This window comes from Myotis lucifugus, unplaced genomic scaffold, assembly GCF_000147115.1.
Source record: "Myotis lucifugus unplaced genomic scaffold, Myoluc2.0 scaffold_424, whole genome shotgun sequence".
NCBI lineage: Eukaryota > Metazoa > Chordata > Mammalia > Chiroptera > Vespertilionidae > Myotis > Myotis lucifugus.
The window spans coordinates 731,857-748,296 of record NW_005871472.1 but is presented as its reverse complement, the minus strand read 5'-3'; the positions used below and the strand labels follow the sequence as shown (position 1 = coordinate 748,296).

General features: G+C 52.2%; 2 protein-coding genes across 3 annotated transcripts in view; one reads left to right on the top strand and one right to left on the bottom strand.

Moving 5' to 3' along the window:
* The first annotated feature begins 3,982 nt into the window (after positions 1–3,982).
* On the top strand, positions 3,983–9,775 carry CA9 (carbonic anhydrase 9). 2 transcript variants are annotated; one of them, XM_006102713.3, is made up of 11 exons: positions 4,000–4,432; positions 5,223–5,252; positions 5,480–5,650; positions 5,789–5,931; positions 6,023–6,115; positions 7,089–7,155; positions 8,261–8,418; positions 8,600–8,744; positions 8,871–8,897; positions 9,322–9,403; positions 9,537–9,775. In XM_006102713.3, exons 1-11 carry the CDS (start codon positions 4,111–4,113, stop codon positions 9,601–9,603), a joined length of 1,305 nt encoding a protein of 434 aa, XP_006102775.1. In that variant the 5' UTR covers positions 4,000–4,110; the 3' UTR covers positions 9,604–9,775. The 2 variants fall into 2 exon arrangements, with proteins under 2 accessions (XP_023599808.1, XP_006102775.1); XM_023744040.1 differs by lacking the exons at positions 8,261–8,418; positions 8,600–8,744 and having other exon boundaries at positions 3,983–4,432.
* A 994-nt stretch (positions 9,776–10,769) lies between these two features.
* Positions 10,770–16,440, bottom strand: part of TPM2 (tropomyosin 2) — a 7,583-nt gene continuing 1,912 nt past the window's right edge. Inside the window, exons 2-8 of the mRNA XM_006102712.3 lie at positions 14,385–14,518; positions 14,175–14,292; positions 14,008–14,078; positions 13,478–13,553; positions 13,237–13,299; positions 12,998–13,067; positions 10,770–10,920 (exon numbers count right to left, since the gene is read on the bottom strand). Of these exons, the coding sequence (XP_006102774.2) occupies positions 10,838–10,920; positions 12,998–13,067; positions 13,237–13,299; positions 13,478–13,553; positions 14,008–14,078; positions 14,175–14,292; positions 14,385–14,518 (615 nt within the window). The 3' untranslated portion in view covers positions 10,770–10,837. The remainder of the gene's footprint in view (positions 10,921–12,997; positions 13,068–13,236; positions 13,300–13,477; positions 13,554–14,007; positions 14,079–14,174; positions 14,293–14,384; positions 14,519–16,440) is intronic.

The window sequence follows — 16,440 nt, the reverse complement described above, 5'->3', positions numbered from 1 at the left end:
AGAAGAGAGTCCAACCCCGGGATACTTGTCTGTCATGACCTTGTAGAAACCATGGAAGTGGAGGAAACTGCCTACAAAGACTATGAAGAGGGATGAGGGCAGAAGGCATGAGACTTTCCAACACCAACCCATTTCTTCTCATCCTGTGCTAAAAATGGCTAATATCAGTTCTAAATGGCTAATGTCATAGTGGGCTAAATGGTGGTCCCCATAAAGATATGTCCACACCCTAACCCCAGCAGCCTGTGATGATGAACTTATTTGAAAAAGGGGTCTTTGCAGATGTAATTAAGCTAAAAATCTTGAAATACGATCATTCTGGGTTACCTTGGTGGACCCTAGCCATTGACGTGTTCCTAAAAGAGGCACCAGTGGGGAGACAGGGAGAAGGCCCTGTGAAGTTGAAGGCAGTGATTGGAGTTATGCAGCCGCAGGCCACGGAATTCCTGGAGCCCCAGAAGCTAGAAGAGGCTCTAAAGCTTTCAGAAGGAGCAGGGCCCTGCCAACACTTTGATTTCGGATTTCTGGCTTCCCGAGAGAGAAAAATTCTGTTGTTCTGAGCCCCCCAGTTGGTGGTAGTTTGTCACAGAAGTCCTATGAAATCACACAGATGATGAGGTCGGCCAGAACTACAGGTCGGCCTCAAGGCCCCAGAAGGCCTTTGATCTGTCTCTGCTTCTAATCCATGGCCGGGGAGTGGGAGGCTTTTTCTCCTCCTCACCAGCGAATAGCTCCCTCCTTGCGAACAGACCTTAATGACCGAAGACTTGGCCTTAACTAAGGTTGTGCACCAGGTGGGGCGGGGGGGGCTCAGTCGATCAGTCCTGAGTACACTCTGTCCCAACCTGGGGAGGCTCAGGGAACAAGACTCTGGGAGCTCAAACCTGTTTTGGAGTTTGGCAGACTCCCAGCTGGGAAGGTACGATCCCAGGTCACAGTCCACATTCCCCACCCAGACCAAAGACACAGTCACACACAGAGACAGAGAACCCAAGAGAGAGGCAGCACCATGCAGAATGGCATTTGGGAAGTCAGGGAGCTATAACAAAGAGAGATCTGCACCTGGACACAGCTCTGGACTCTGAACTACTGAGAGAGAGCAGCAGAGAGGGCAGGGAGGTGTGTGGACACACAGAATGGCACAGAGAAATATGCAAAGAGATCCTGACAGAGACCTAAAAAGGAAAAAGATGGAAACATTCAGACTATTTGGAAAGAGGGAAAATGAAATAGAGCGGGGGTTAGTGTTGAAGAAAGATGTCCGGACATAAGGACCCCAGACTCCAGTTAGCGTGGTGTTTCTGTCTCCTGTGCTTCCCAGAACCTCTCCGCCTCAACTAGATTACTTGTTTCCACACTCCATCTTGTCCAGGTCCATTCGATTTAGATATTCCCATGGACCTTCCATGTTTCAGGGGCCAACCAGGGTGCTGACAACACAGCTGACCAAGTCAATGAGGTGACCATCCAATGTGCACACTGGATCAAACTGCCATCGATGGAGGGCTCTTAATTTGGCTCCAGAAATGGCAATCTAGATGGTTAGACTAATTACTTTCTAAAATGACTGCTTCAAGAACAGCTGTTGTTCAGCCATGTAAGCTTTCGGTATACAGTATAGCAGTCACTCTGACAAGGCATAAAATGGGGTGCCATAAAAATGTGGTATCATAAAAAGCATGGGGTCCTGGGGACGAGGAGAACCTAAGGCCTTAGACTTAAGACCATAGAACTTAGCTCCTTTAGCTAATCTCCTCTGACCCCCAAAATGCCTTTCAAAATTAAAAAAAAAAATGTGGTATTATGTTCCTGGAACAGTTGCGGTTCAACATGCACAGGTTATTGACGAAGAGCTCCTTTCCCTGAGGGCAAGGAAGTCAGCTTAGTCAATTTGGTTTTCTCAAGTCCAGGCAAGGTGATCTACAGAGAGAAAAATGCTCAATAATGACTATTGAATAAAAGAATGACTCAATCAATCAAATACTGAACCCTGCCTTTATGGAGCTAAGGTATTAGAACAGATAAAGCATCATAAATCATCTTAATATGAATAAGATGGTGGGCAAGGTTATTAGCGAGGGCAGGCAAAGCACTGTGGTGGCTGAGGCACCAGAAATCTCTTCCTTTAGTGCAGAGTTAATCAAGAAAGACTTCCTGGAAGAAGTGGCCTTTGAGCTGAGCCTTGAATAATAGAAGGGATTTAGACAGGGGAGATAGTAAAACTATTTAACATGGTAGTGTGTGCACAAACACTGATTCATCTGAGTGGAAGCTGGCTCAGGCATTCTAGTGGGTTCTGGAGCCCTGCTGTGATAAGAGGTCATGAGGGGGTTGGGAGAGTCCCCAAGAAGGAGCTGGGGTAGCAGGAGCACTCTGGAGTGAGGGGCTAGTTACCAACAGAATCAGAAATATTTCAAAATATTTAATTACCTTTTACAATCACACAGATGCACAATACCTACTGAATGTTAATTTCAGATATCAACCTCCTGTGATGGCCTTACTCTGATTTGCTTTGTTGAAGCCATAGGGGCCTTACTACAGTGTGAGCTACAGAACAGTAGAGGCTGTTTCCAGTCCAATGCTGTATCCCTAGGGCCTAGAACAGTACCTGGAGGATTGGAGGAGGGTCAATAAATGTTCGTTAAATGAGTAGGCAGAGACTGGGAACCCCAAGCCCATATTGGGGTCCTCTCATTTGTCTCCTAGCACCCACTCTCCCCCTCCAATCCATGCTCCAGTCCTCAACATGACCTAATATGGGAATTGCATTCTGTCATTCTCCCAAAATATTTGATGCCTCCCCTTTTCCCAGAATACCATCCTCCCCATCGTTATTACCGAATTGAACTTCTACTTCTTCACAGCCCTGACCGAATCTTCCTGCTTCTGCATTACCTTCTGAGGCAGAACCAACTCTCTCCCCTAAATCTTGTGGTAGTGTTTGCTCTCACTCCCTGGACATGAGCTCCTCAGGACAGCAGCTGCATCTTAGTCACACTTCTAGCCCAGTGCCTGACATATGTTATATGCTAAATCAATATTTGTTACCGATAAGAGTGAATGGCTGCCCTGGCCTGTGTGGCTCAGTTGTTTGAGCGTCTCCCGGTGCACTTGAAGGTTGCCGGTTTGATTCCCAGTCAGGGCACATGCCTGGGTTGTGGGCTTGATTCCCAATAAGGGGCATACAGGAGATAGCCGATCAATGATTCTCTCTCGTGGATGGTTCTATCTCCCTTCCTCTCTCTCTAAAAAGTCAATGACATATTTTTTAAAAATCAATTAAAAAAATTTTTAAAAGCGTGAATGGCAGGCATTCCCAGTAGTGAGAACTATATGAAGGAAGGCGGTCATTTGGGGAAAAAATGAATGGTTTAATTTGGCTGGAATATGAGGGACAGTAGGAAGAGATGAGATGGGAAGGTATCTTGGGTAAGATTTTGCAGGGATGTGGAAGTCAACTAGAGAGAGAAGATGGGCAGATGGAAGATACTTTGATAGACCGTAGGAAGGCAATGAAAGTTTTTGAGCAGAAGTGTAATATGATGAAAACCAAATTTACTTTACACCCATCAGAGTCCCTCTCATACATATACTCAGTTTTCCATTCATACTCAAATTAACCCCCCACCTACCCATCCACCCCCCTCCCAGAGCTCCTGCGGCAGCTTGGCCTACCCCTTCACCAGCTCCCTGGCTGGGCAGGGGATGCACACATGGTCTGCTCCCCTCTCGCTGTCTTTCCCCTTCCCTGCTTGGGGCTGGGAGGCAGGCCAGGGTTAGCTGAGGCTGGCTGGCAGGCAGCCTGGTGGTGCCAGGGAAGCCTGCGCAGTGCCAGGTGGTGCCTTAAGTTCCAGGCTTACACCATGACCCCGATAACCTTGTGCCTACGCACACACCTGCCCTCACTCCACCCCAATCCGGGCTATGGTATGGAGGAGGGGGCACAGGGCCAGGCAGAACCGAGGGACTTTGGCTCCATCTCTACAAAAGGGAACTCTGTGAGTCAGCCTGCTCCCCTCCAGGCTTGCTCCTCCCCCACCCAGCTCCTGTTTCCAATGCACGTACACCCCGTACACACCGTGTCTGGGACACCGTACAGTCAGCCACATGGCTCCCCTGGGCCCCAGTCCCTGGCTCCCTCTGCAGATCTCAGCTCCTGCTCCAGGCCCCACTGTGCAGCTGCTGCTGTTACTGCTGCTCTTGGTACCTACCCATCCCCAGCGCCTATCCCGGATGCAGGGGACTCCCTCCATGGGAGGAGATTCATCTGGGGAAGATGATCCACTGGGCGAGGAGGACCTGCCCAGTGAAGAGGATCTGCCTGGAGAGGAGGACACGCCTGGAGTGAAGACTGAAGCAGAAGAGGACTCTCTGAAGGTAGAGGATCTACCCACTACGGCTCCCGGGGACACTCACAGGAACAACAAAGGTAAGTGGTCGTCAGCCCTCCAAATCTAGGCTCCAGGAGGCGTGTGCTTCCTTTCCCCAAACTCCCGCCCAGGCAGGGGTTGTTCAGGGGAGAGGAGCCTGTTCGCCAACAGTGGCCTTTCCCAACCCCAGGGTTCCGGTGATACCAGACCCTTTCCCCTTTCAGAGCTAAAAGGGGATGGTGGGGAGACAGGAATGAGGCACAGATGGAAAGAGATAGTAGGAAGAGGTGGGAACGAAAGGGGAAGGTTGGAGAGGAGAAAGATACTAGAAACATGAAAAGAGAGAAAATGTAGGTAGGGAGGAGTAAGCGTATGAGGGGAGCGAAGAGGAAAGAGGGGGGCTCCGGGGGAAGCGCAGGAGGGCTTGTGGAGGTCACCTCATCCTCAGTTTGCAGGTGAGGAAACAGACCTGGGAAGAAGGAAGTAGCCAGTAGGGGCCCTGGCACCTTGACTCCCAAGCCAGGAATTTCCGGAAAAGAGTTGGAGACCAGAAAGGGAAGGGGGATGAGTGGGGAGGAGGGACAGGTAAGGGAGAAAGGAAAGATGCTCTACTGATTTGGGCCTGGGACTGAGGCCTTCCCCCCCCTCCCCCCCATTTTACTAACACAGTGGCTGCAAACTGGAGGGCCCTTAGGATCTCAGCTTTAGGCATTTCTGTTCCCTGCTGTGCCTCTGTAAGGCGTCTGGGTTTGTGAAGCCCGGCTAGTGAGGGGGCCCCCCACCTCGTTCTGGCCAGCGGGGAGGGTCTGGGCTCAAAGATCGCACTCCTAACCCTTCTCATTCATGCAGGGGATGACCACAGTCATTGGCGCTATGGAGGTGAGACAACCGCCCCGCCCGCACAGCCCCAATCTGGGCACCCACGCCTGCTGATCTGACCCCCAACCATAATCTAGTCCTGGGCGTCCCACGCACCGCATCCACATCTGTCCGATTTCTATTTCCCGCCCCAGTGTCTTCAGACTCCACCTCCTCACTTTTTCTATCCCGCTTCCCTCAAAGTTCCTGATCTTATCACTAGACTCCTGTTCATACTCCTACCACAGGCGACCCGCCCTGGCCCCAGGTGTCCCCAACCTGCGCCGGCCGCTTCCAGTCCCCGGTGGACATCCGCCCGGAGCACACGGCTTTTTGCCCCGCCCTGGGACCCCTGGAACTCCTAGGCTTTGAGCTCCCGCCTCTCCCCGAACTGCGCCTCCGAAACAATGGCCACACCGGTGAGGCGGCCCGGGGCGGAGCCTTAGGGAAGGGGCGGGGCTCCCTGGTTCCTGGGCACAGTCCCTGCTGTGCTGGGGGACGAGGCTGGCTCTCGGGGCGCCGAGCCCACTCACCGGCTCACCGGCTCTCCCTCGCAGTGCAGCTGACTCTGCCTCCCGGGCTGGAGATGGCCCTGGGTCCCGGGCGGGAGTACCGGGCCCTGCAGTTGCATCTGCACTGGGGGTCTGCGGGTCGCCCCGGCTCGGAGCACACGGTTGGCGGCCACCGTTTCCCTGCCGAGGTGAGCGTGCAGCTGTCTGCAGCGGGGCGAAGGGGGGCGCTGGCGAGCGGATCTTGCCCATTCCTACCACCTGTCCTCCTGTCCTCTCCAGATCCACGTGGTTCACCTCAGCACTGCATTTGCCAAAGTTGAGGAGGCCTTGGGGCGCCCAGGGGGCCTGGCCGTGCTGGCCGCCTTTCTGCAGGTACGAGCCCTGGACGTCCCCCACACCGTCCTCCCCAAGCCCCCAGGCTCAGTGTATTTGCCCCATCCCAGCACACTCACCCTGGCACCTGCTTATCCTCATTCACTCATTAGTTCATTCATTCAACGCCACTGTGAGGGAGGCACTGGGCCTAACAAAGGATTCGAAACCGTGGGTCCTTGTCTCTATGAGTCCACAGCCAGTGACGGCGGCCCACAGGTAGACATACACCAAGGACAGAGTAAAAGAGGTGGTCAGGAAGGCTTCTCGGAGGAGGTGAAACGTGAAGACTTCACTAGTGGGAAAGAAAAGATGTTCATGCAGAGCAAATGGTATGTGCAAAGACTCAGAATATGGCCCACTCAGGGGATGACAGATGCAATAAAGGGGACATCAAGAGGAGTGATTTCTTTAATGCCCCGATAACAATAATACCCCCTTTGTGAAATGCAATCAAGTCTAGAGGAACATTCAGTGGCCTCTTTTCTTTGGACCTGTAATGAGTAAGGCTACACACACAGTGATTAGAGGAAGCTGGTAAATGAAGAGACGTTGAGACACGTGCTAGGTCATTCACACCCTAACTGACTCCTGAAGGCCAACCTCAAAGTACAAAGTTCAGAGAAGTGCCTCGGAAAGAACACGTCCTTGCTCCAAGTCAATCACATGAATTATTAAGGTGAATGCAGAGGTAACATGAGGACAAAGGTCATTATGGTTTTCAGGAGTGGGGCCCAGGTCATGAAGGCCTTGTGTCTTAGTGACCCACCCTCCTCCACCTCCTCCTCCGATTTGCTATCGCACACTAGCCTGCAGCGCTTGTTGGGTTAGTTCGCAGAGTAAGTCAACTCTGAGTAATAATGCATAAGATTTTGTGTTTCCCCCAGCAACACTCTGGGAACCCCACCTCACCTTCAGGCCGCTAGCCATGGCCCAGATGCATGTATTACCTTCCTGCACTGTCATCTCCTAGGAAGGCCCAGAAGAAAACAGCGCCTATGAGCAGCTGCTGTCTCATTTGGAAGAAGTCGCCGAGGAAGGTATGCAGATGGGGTCTCTCCCACAGGCAGAGGGTTGATGTGTGAGCTGGACGACTATGATCTTGATAATAGCTATGAAGCTGAACAGAGGCAAACACGCAAAAGCAAACTTCCGCCCACAGGTTTTATGGTTTAAAACCAAACACCGAATAAAAAACCAAAATAAGGCAAAAACCAAATAAGACCAAAAACAAAAATGTGTTTGGAACTTCTGGAGTTGAGTCTGGGGAGCTCAAATTTTCCTGAGAACTATCTATTCTTCATAAGCATCACATATTTTTATATTTTTTTATTTATTATTTTTTATTGAAAGGCTGCGTGGCTTGGAAGTTCATTTGTAGCCAAGAGTCCTCAGGTCCCCACGGGGAGCCAGAGATGGTGTGGAGCTATGGAAGTCAAAGAGGAAGGGAGAGGGAGAGAGAGAGATAGAAACATCAATGATGAGAGAGAATCATTGATCGGCTGCCTCCTGCACGCCCCACACTGGGGGTCGAGCCTAAAACCTGGGCATGTGCCCTGACCAGGAATTGAACCTTGACCTCCTCCTGGTTCATAGGTCAATGCTCAACCACTGAGCCTTGCCGGCCGGGCGAGCATCACATATTTTAAATATGTAAATACTTTTGTTGGAAATCTTTTTCTTCTCAGTCATTCTGGGTCATTTTGAATCTCACCCAGCTGGATGTTAAGTTTTGCTAAAATACAAGGAGCTGTGCTTTTTCAGTTTTTGTGTGTTGTGTGTGTGTTTTTTTATGGTTATTTATATTTATTTAGATTAGAAGTTATTCAGCTCATTTTCCTTTTTTTATGTTCTCTGAGCTTCACTGTGTGGTCCAGCATGTACCGTAGTAGGCAAAGTGAGAATGAAGACTCAGAGGGAGCAACTACGGCGCAATTCTCTCCCTCTGCGCGGCTCCAGAGCCCTTCGCTTGCTCCTGAGTTGTCTTGTGCTGAGTTTGGGGAAGGGATGCCCTTAGTGAAGAAGTGGTCTCAGGGAACTGAGTCACCGTGGCTTCCGCGATATGAAACTGTATCCCTATCCCTATACCCAGAGCTTTGGAGGGGGGCCGTCTAGGTGAGCTTCCAGCACAGGTCCTCTCCGCAGACTCAGAGACTTGGGTGCCAGGACTGGACGTATCTGCACTGCTGCCCTCGGATCTCAGCCGCTACTTCCGATATGAGGGGTCTCTGACCACACCCCCCTGTGCCCAAGGGGTCATCTGGACTGTTTTCAACCAGACAGTGAGACTGAGTGCTAAGCAGGTGGGGCTGGAACACGTAGGGGTTTTGGGGGAGGGGTATAGAAAGAGGAGGCATAATGAAAGGGCGGTGTGGGAGAGAGAAGGGGCATGGAGGGTGGAGACCTGAGGTACTGTCTGTGAATAGGCCTCTGATCTGCTTCCTTGTCTTGGGCCCTCCTTCCACTGCCTAATGACCTCCATAGCTCCACACCCTCTCTGACTCCCTGTGGGGAGCTGAGGGCTCTCGGCTACAGCTGAACTTCCGAGCCACGCAGCCTCTGAATGGGCGAACGATCGAGGCCTCCTTCCCTCCTGGAGCGGAGCGGACTGTTGAGACTGTTCAGCCAGGTGCGGCTTTGTCTGGTACCCCGTGTCACTGCTGCCCAGCCCAGGTCTCGCGTCCTCCCCTGTGCCCTCATTTGTCCGTCACTGGTGGTCACAGCCCCGGCTCTAATGTCTCCCTTTTCTCTTCAGTCCACCTGAACTCCTGCCTCGCTGCTGGTGAGTCTGCGCCTCTCCTCTGGCTCCTGACGCTGGGGACGACCCTGGGCACAGTTTAGTCCCAGGGACTAGTCAGGACCACAGTCTACTGCCCTTCCTTTTCTGCAGAACAGACCTCCAAACCCAACAGGATAGAGTCAGATCATGGTGGGGGGTCCTTTACTGTCCCCCACGGCAAGCGTTGTTCAAAAATCTAGCATGTCTTTTTCCCAAATGACCTCTTTTACTTTATTTTTAGGGAGGAAAAAAAGGTGCTTATTTTCCCCATTCATCTCCATCCCTTTGCTGGTCTCTTCTAGATTCTGATATGCTGGGGGCAGCTGGAGAATTTAGGGCTGGGTTGGGGATACAGGCACAGGGAAGTAGGCCCTGAGGGGACCCTACTGGCTCTCACACCCTGAGGCAGTCTCTCCTCTCCCTACAGGTGACATCCTGGCCCTGGTTTTTGGCATTCTCTTTGCTGTGACCAGCCTCGCCTTTCTTGTGCAAATGAGAAGGCAGCAAAAGTATGTATTGTACTGACCCTGTCCCTCCGGCACAACCCCCACTTCCTGTGTGGAGTCCAGAACAGCTTCATGCAAATTGCACAAATGAGCTGGTCCTGGGCCAGTTTTCTGATTAGGCTTCCCTGTCGTGTAGACATCCAAGTGGGACCAAAGGGACCGTTAGCTACCATCCAGCAGAGGTCACCGAGACTGTGGCCTAGAGGCCTGGAACTTGGAGAATGTGCCGAGAAGCCAGCCAGAGGAATCTGAGGGGAGCTGGAGACTTGGGTCTGTCCTGCCTATTACACCACTTCCTTTTTAGTGACCAAAGATTTTTTTTAAATAAATGTTTCTAATAAAATATGTGGAAGGTAGCTTTGTTCCCTAAATCAGGATAGTGTGTCTATTTCCTACTGCTGCTATAACAAATTATCACCATCTCAATGGCAATGTGAATTTATTCACTTAGACTTCTGGAGGTGAGAAGTCCAAAATGAATTTTAAGGGCTAAAGTCCAGGTGTTGGCAGGCCTGGGCATTGATCAGAGAGTGTTTCCCTGCCCTTTTCAGCTTCTGGAAGCCACACATTCCTTGGCTTGTGGCCCCTGCATCACTTTGCTCCATTGTCACATCTCCCGCATCCACTTTTGACCTTTTTGCCTCCCTCTTCTAAGGACCCTGGTGGTTACATGGGGCCTATTCAGATAACCCAGGATGACCGCCCCATCTCAAACATCTTAGCTGACTCACAAGGTCCCTTTCCCATGCAAAGTCACATTTCACAAGATTAGGGTGTGAACATCTTTGGTGGTGGTGGTGGGGGGTCATCTGCTATCAGGAAGGGGGCAGAAATTATTGAGATTGTTGAAATGGTCGTGTGTGTGTGTGTGTGTGTGTGTGTGTGTGCGCGCGCGCGCATGTATGTGTATGTAGACCAGTGTATGTAACTGGGAGTAGGGCAGGCTGCGTCTAGGCTTAAAATCACATTGAGGCTTTGGGGCTTTCTCCTGCTCAAGTAAATTCTGTGTAGCTTTGCAGTTTTGTCTTCAGCTTATGTTGCCTGGCTCAGGCACCTGCTGGAATGGGGCAGTGGTGCTGACAGCAGCTCCTTTGCCCTTTGGGGAGTCAAGGCCAGAATGTAACCCCAGCCCTCTGGGCCTCTCTGCTCTACACAGCCTGTTCACCACCCCTCCTAAATGAGCGCCCCCCCCCCCACCCCCCCGCTACCATCAAAAAGGAAGTCTCGTCATAGAGCATAGACCCAGGCCCTGCTCCTCAGGGGCCCTTCTGACTCCATTGCTCCCCTCAGGCATCATCTCAGCCTTCTCCACGTTGGAAAACTACCACCACCATTGCCAACACCAAAGAAAGGCTGAGAGGGCCCTGTAATGCCAGTAACGTCAGTTTTATTGGGTTGGGGCGGCAACTATAGCCTGGCTGGAGGCAGGGCCAACCCTCACAGGTTGTTGAGTTCCAGCAGGGTCTGGTCGAGGGTCTGGTGAATCTCCACGTTCTCCTCCTTGGCACTGGCCAAGGTCTCTGTGAGAGGAAGCAGCACATGAGGAGGGGGAGGGGAGACACTAGGGGACAGACGTGGGGAGGCATGGACAGGGGGTGTGACAAACAGACATGGAGTGGGTTGGAGGCACATGAAGACACAGCATTCAGGGATTGGGGACCCCATGGTAGGGGCAAATGGATGAACTGACCAGGACAGACATGGATGCCTCACTCAAGACTCTGGGGTCATGGAGGTGGGATGGGAAGGCCTAAGTCATAAACTAATTTACCATTCTTCTTGAGAAGCTTTAAGAGAGTTGGAAACAGAAGGAAGGACAAAGACTGAGCCAGGAAAGAGAGGGATAGACAGACAGACAGACTTAAGGCAGAAAACAGACCTGCAGTGAAAAACCCACGTTGCTGGCATCCAACGTTTTTCCAAACTTCATCTCAGACCTTTGACAACCTTCTTACCACTCCTCTCCCCTTCCCACCCCATCTCCCTTCCGGTCATTCCTTGAGATCCTGGAAGCCCAGCTCAGCGCTCCAAGGTCAGTGACAGGCCTGGGTCTGCAGAGGCACCGGGAGCGCAGGGTGATGGACGGAGTCATACCATGCCCACATGCAGCAGTGACAGTGACAGACTGTGCGTGCCATGCAGAGGGGATCTTGGTGTGGGCCACAGAGCTTTGTGGGTGTCACAAGATTGGGGTGTCTGTAAGAGCCAAGGTCTCAGCAGTGCTCTTGTGGGGGAAAAGGAAGGAAGTGCTCTCTGGAGGACAGGAAAACAGCACGGAGACCAAGTTGAGTTTATTAAGCAGCAGAGAGAGGTAGAGGCCGGAGGGTGGAGGGTGGAGTGATGGGTAGAAGGAAGAAGCAAGTGCCAGGGTGGGCAGCACGTGTGATGGGTGCTCTCCCAGGCTGCGCCCAGCCTGGCTATGCAGTGTTGGCAACTTTTCTCCTCCTGCCTGATCCATCCTCAGAGAGAGAATAGAAAGGAGAGGAGAGAAGGGGCCGAGGGGGCCACACTGGTGAGGGGCTCAGAGAGAGGTGATGTCATTGAGTGCGTTGTCCAGCTCCTCGCTGATGGCCTTGTACTTCATCTTCTGCGCATAGACTTCGTCTGGAGGGGGTCCAGGGATGGATGGGAGTGTGGGGAGAGGGAATAGAGGGGAAGAGGAAAGGCAGGAGAGAGGATAATGGAAAGAGAGAACAAGAATCAGAGAGAGGTGGGCAAAGACGAGTGAGAGACAGAGGCCAGAGAGCAGGCTAGTCAGTCCTCAGGGCTCCCTCCTCCCTTCTCTGTACCCCTGTCTCTCTTGTCCTTCTCTGTACCCTAAATTGGTTCTTCTGCCAGGAGTTGCTGCCTCCTCTGGGGACCTGGGGGCACAGTGCTTTTTGACAAGCAGGAGTGCTCGCTTCAAGTGAAGAGTTCAAGCCAGAAAGACCTAAAGTCTTACAAAGTTGGAGATAAAACAGAGGCTTGCCTGAGAAGGCTGGACACGAGGGAAACCGGAATTATGAAAGTGAAGGGTTATCGTACCATCGGAAGGAAAGTCAGTCCTAGGCACGATGTTGGTGACCGTGGGAAATGGCCATAGACTAGCAAATACCTGCATGACTGTTTACCCCAAATCTAGCTTAAAATAGTACTTTACATCAATGTTGTCTTGCAAACCTAGATGTTAAACCAAATAGCTCTCTAGGTCACAAAGAAGTCTCTGTGATATGGCTCCCCTGTGTTGCACTTGGAGACAGACTTGTCTAAATCAGTGCTACTCATTGTGGTCCGAGGACCGAGCAGCAGCGTCTGCTTTAACAGAGAGCTTGTTAGACGTACAGATTCTCCAGCCCAAAGGCAGCAGTCATTTCGGAGCAGGACCCAGAAATCTGCCTTTTAAAACCTCTGGGGGACGCTCAAGTTTAAGAAGCACTGGAGGTGTCGCTGGTTACGGGGACTTAAACGGCAGGCACTGAGCTCCAGAGTGTGTGGAGTCTTAGGTGGTACAGCCCTAGTTTATCGGTCACAGATACTGTACAATGGGATTTGAGGAAAAGGGGTGAGCTCACAGTCACAGGGAGTGCGGTTTGGGGGTGGAGGGGCGGCCTCCTTTACCTTCCAGGTCATCGATGGTTTTCTCCAGCTTCGCCACAGACCTTTCGGCAAACTCTGCTCGGGTCTCAGCCTGGGAGCAAAGGCAAGATGCGGAAATGACCCCAAAATGAGGCCCTCCCAGACACTATCACTTAAGTCAGCCTTTTCCTCTATCCCAGTCTCCAGACTCCCCGCTACAGGCAGTCTCTGCTAGGGACTGTGGGGCTTGATGGGAGGGTGGGGACTGGAAGGACGCTCACCTCTTTTAGCTTCTCCTCCAGCAGTTTGATCTCCTCTTCATATTTATCTTCTTTGGTGGAATACTTTTAGGGACATACACATGCCATTAGTAGATTGCCTCCACACATCCTTCATTTCTCCTGGGCCCCGCAGGCTACTCATGATCTTGTCTCCATGGACCATCCAGCCCCACCCTGCCTGGGCCCATCGCCTCCCTCCCCTGCAGGACCCCATCCTCACTGCCCCTCTGCCCCCCTCTACCTTGTCTGCTTGGGCTTCCAGGGATTTCAAGTTGTTGGTAACAATTTTCAGCTCCTCCTCTAGGTCCCCACATTTACTGCAGGGGATGTGTGGCAGGGTGGGGTGTGAGGGCACAGTGGGGGGAGACAGTGGAGGCACAGTGGGGGAGGGGGAGGAGAGAAGAGAAGAGCAAAGTTGTGAGAGTGACAGCAGGCAGTGTTTGGAGGCCCCAGGCCCTTCCCGACCCCCAGCAGATGAGACAGAGCAGCCTGAGATGGAGGGGAAGGTGAGATGAGAGAAGGCGCTATTGCCCAGAAAGGTCCAGAGAGGTCACTACCTCCTCTTCTGAGGCCATCAGGGACTTGAGGGCCTGGTCCATGGTTCGAAGTTCCTCCTCCAGCTGCCTGGCTCGGCTGGGGGCAGCAGGTAGGGGTCAGAGGACAGGACCTGTCCCTAGGGCCCCAAGTCTGAGAAACTGCTTTCCCACTGTGCAGAGTGCCCATGGTCACCGGCTCAGGCTGAGTTTCACTCCCACCCCAGGGTCACCTTACCTCTCAGCCACCTCAGCTCTTTCTTCTGAGCGCTCCAGCTCTCCTTCCAGGATCACCAGCTTCCTGGCCACCTGAGGTGAGGCAGGAGAGAGAAGGCATAGGTCCCTGGTGAATGACTAGGGGTGTGTGGAGCGTGGGAGTGAGAGGAAGTGGAGCGGGGCTGTCACCTCCTCATATTTGCGATCTGAATCCTCAGCGATGTGCTTGGCCTCCTTCAGCTGCATCTCCTGCAGCTCCATCTTTTCCTCATCCTTCATGGCTCGGTTTTCAATGACCTTCATTCCTCTGTGCGGCAGAGAGAGGGGTGAGGGTGGGGTCAGGACCAGCAGAGAGAGCATCCCCCTTCCCTGGCTCCACCCTGAGGACGCCCTGCCCACCTCTCGCTCTCATCAGCTGCCTTCTCAGCCTCCTCCAGCTTTTGCAGGGCTGTAGCGAGGCGCTCCTGCGCCCGGTCCAGCTCCTCCTCTACCAGCTGAATGCGGCGGTTCAGGGAGGCCACATCTGCCTCGGCCTATGGGTCAAAGGTGAGAGATCAGACAGGCTTTGTCTACCTTGGATGAGGATCAGGGAAGCTCCAGAGGATGGTAAGATTCTTATTAGAAAGAACCTAGGCTTCCTGTCTTCCTATTTTTTACCCTCTAACCAACCATCTATCTTCTGCCCAGACTCTATGCTCCAGCCCCAGATACGCATTCCTCGACAAGCTCCACTCTCTGCTACAGAGCCAGTGCAGGCACTGAGCATAGTTAGGCATGCAGCTCTGTCCCCTCAGAGAACACTCCAAGTGCTGGGACCAGATCTGAGGCAGCCCTGACTCCACAGCAAGGCCGGTCAAGGTAAGGGAGTGGGGAAGAATCAGGCCAACTTAACAGCAGCGCTGCCAAAAATAGCCAATCATAGAATCAAGTTCAAGTGACGTCACCAGTTGCCAGGCAGACTCCCAGCAAGGGGCTCTGGAGGAAAGCCAGACCTGTATGGGGACACCAGAGCTGTAGCAAGGGGTTCCCTGGCAAGATGAAGAGGCAACTGGGGGCAGTGCAAGGGCAGTGTGAGTGACGGATACTCAGACACTGATCCTAAAATACACAGGCAAAACGTGGAGGTTCTGGAGAAGTTCCATGGAAACTGCTGATATCTTGAGGAAAAGAGAGGGCAGAGCAAGAAGGAAGGGCTCCAACAAAAGAAAATGAGAGAAGCAGTCTAGTTTGGAATTAAGAGTATGGGCTCTGAGTTAGACTGTTCTCTTTGAGCCACGGCTCAGCCACTCAACACTTGTGTGATCTTGGGCAGCTTATTTAGTCTCTCTAAGCCTCGGTTTTCTCCTTTTAAAATCCGAGTTGACAATAGCACATCCTTCTTCATAGACTGTTAATCAACAGGACAATTGGGGATTATATAACGAAACAGGTTCTCTAGCTCCTTGCTAGATCCACTAAACTGAGATCTCCAGCGCAGGAACTTGAAAATCCTATTTTTATTTTTATTTTTTTAAGGCTCCTAAGCAATTCGGATGATTTGGGGGAAATAAAATAATATGCAAAAAGCACGTGAACACATTGCCTGCAGAGTCCACACGCCATAAAACGTTTAGTTATCCCTGGTGCTTCCTCAGACACAAAAGACATAGGGACCCTGAGATTTAAGACTGGAGAGGAGAAAGGATCAGCGTAGGGGAAGAAGTGAGAGGGGAGAGGGGGTGCAGCACTGGGGACAGAGGGGGTAGAAAGCAGGCCCTGGTGGTACGAGGGTGAGGGAAACAGCACCATATATAGAAAGTAGTAGCTTGTCCTCCAGGTGCTGAAGGCCACCTACAGTGACAGGAGCCCATCGTGGGCACAGGGCCGGATGACTCAAGGCGGAAGGACTCTGGGAACAGCACTGGGGTTTGGGAAGCATGACATGGGGGTTGGGGGGGGCGACTCTAGAGAGAGATGAGACTGTGAAAGGAAAACGCTTCACGATAGTGGGGTGACAAACAACTCTGGGAAGTCCTGGGGTCCTCGTGACAGGACGGACATTTACCATTCTCTGCTTTTCAAGCTCTTGGTTATGGATGCTGCTTTCTAACAACAGACAGGCACTACTGTCGCCATTGGACAAATAGGGAGCAGGAAAGAAGGGAGAAATGGAGGAAGGAACTGTGTAAGTCACGTGTGGTGTTCAAGGTCACAAAATAAGTTTGGGCAGTTTCCTTTCTCCTCCTGGCACTGCTGCCCAGCTTCCCCAGCTCTGTCCCTGTCCACCCTCCTTCCCTCCAGCCCCCACCCAGCTCCTTGAGTTTCCAGTCCTGCCTCCAGCTGCACTGGGCCTTGGTTATTTATAGAGTATCAGATGCCCAGGGGTGTCTTTGCGAGCAGCTGCGTGCGGGTCAGTCCCTCCCAAGTGCCAGGCTGTGGAGACCAAAACCAAGTGGAGGTCAGGGTGGGCATGGGG

Excerpts from the sequence above, each read along its gene's own strand:
- CA9 (XM_006102713.3), top strand. The coding sequence starts at position 4,111 with ATGGCTCCCCTGGGCCCCAGTCCCTGGCTCCCTCTGCAGATCTCAGCT. Across the intron at positions 5,651-5,788 it reads CCGAAACAATGGCCACACCG|TGCAGCTGACTCTGCCTCCC; the intron begins GTGAGGCGGCCC and ends TCTCCCTCGCAG. Across the intron at positions 9,404-9,536 it reads CAAATGAGAAGGCAGCAAAA|ACATCCAAGTGGGACCAAAG; the intron begins GTATGTATTGTA and ends CCTGTCGTGTAG.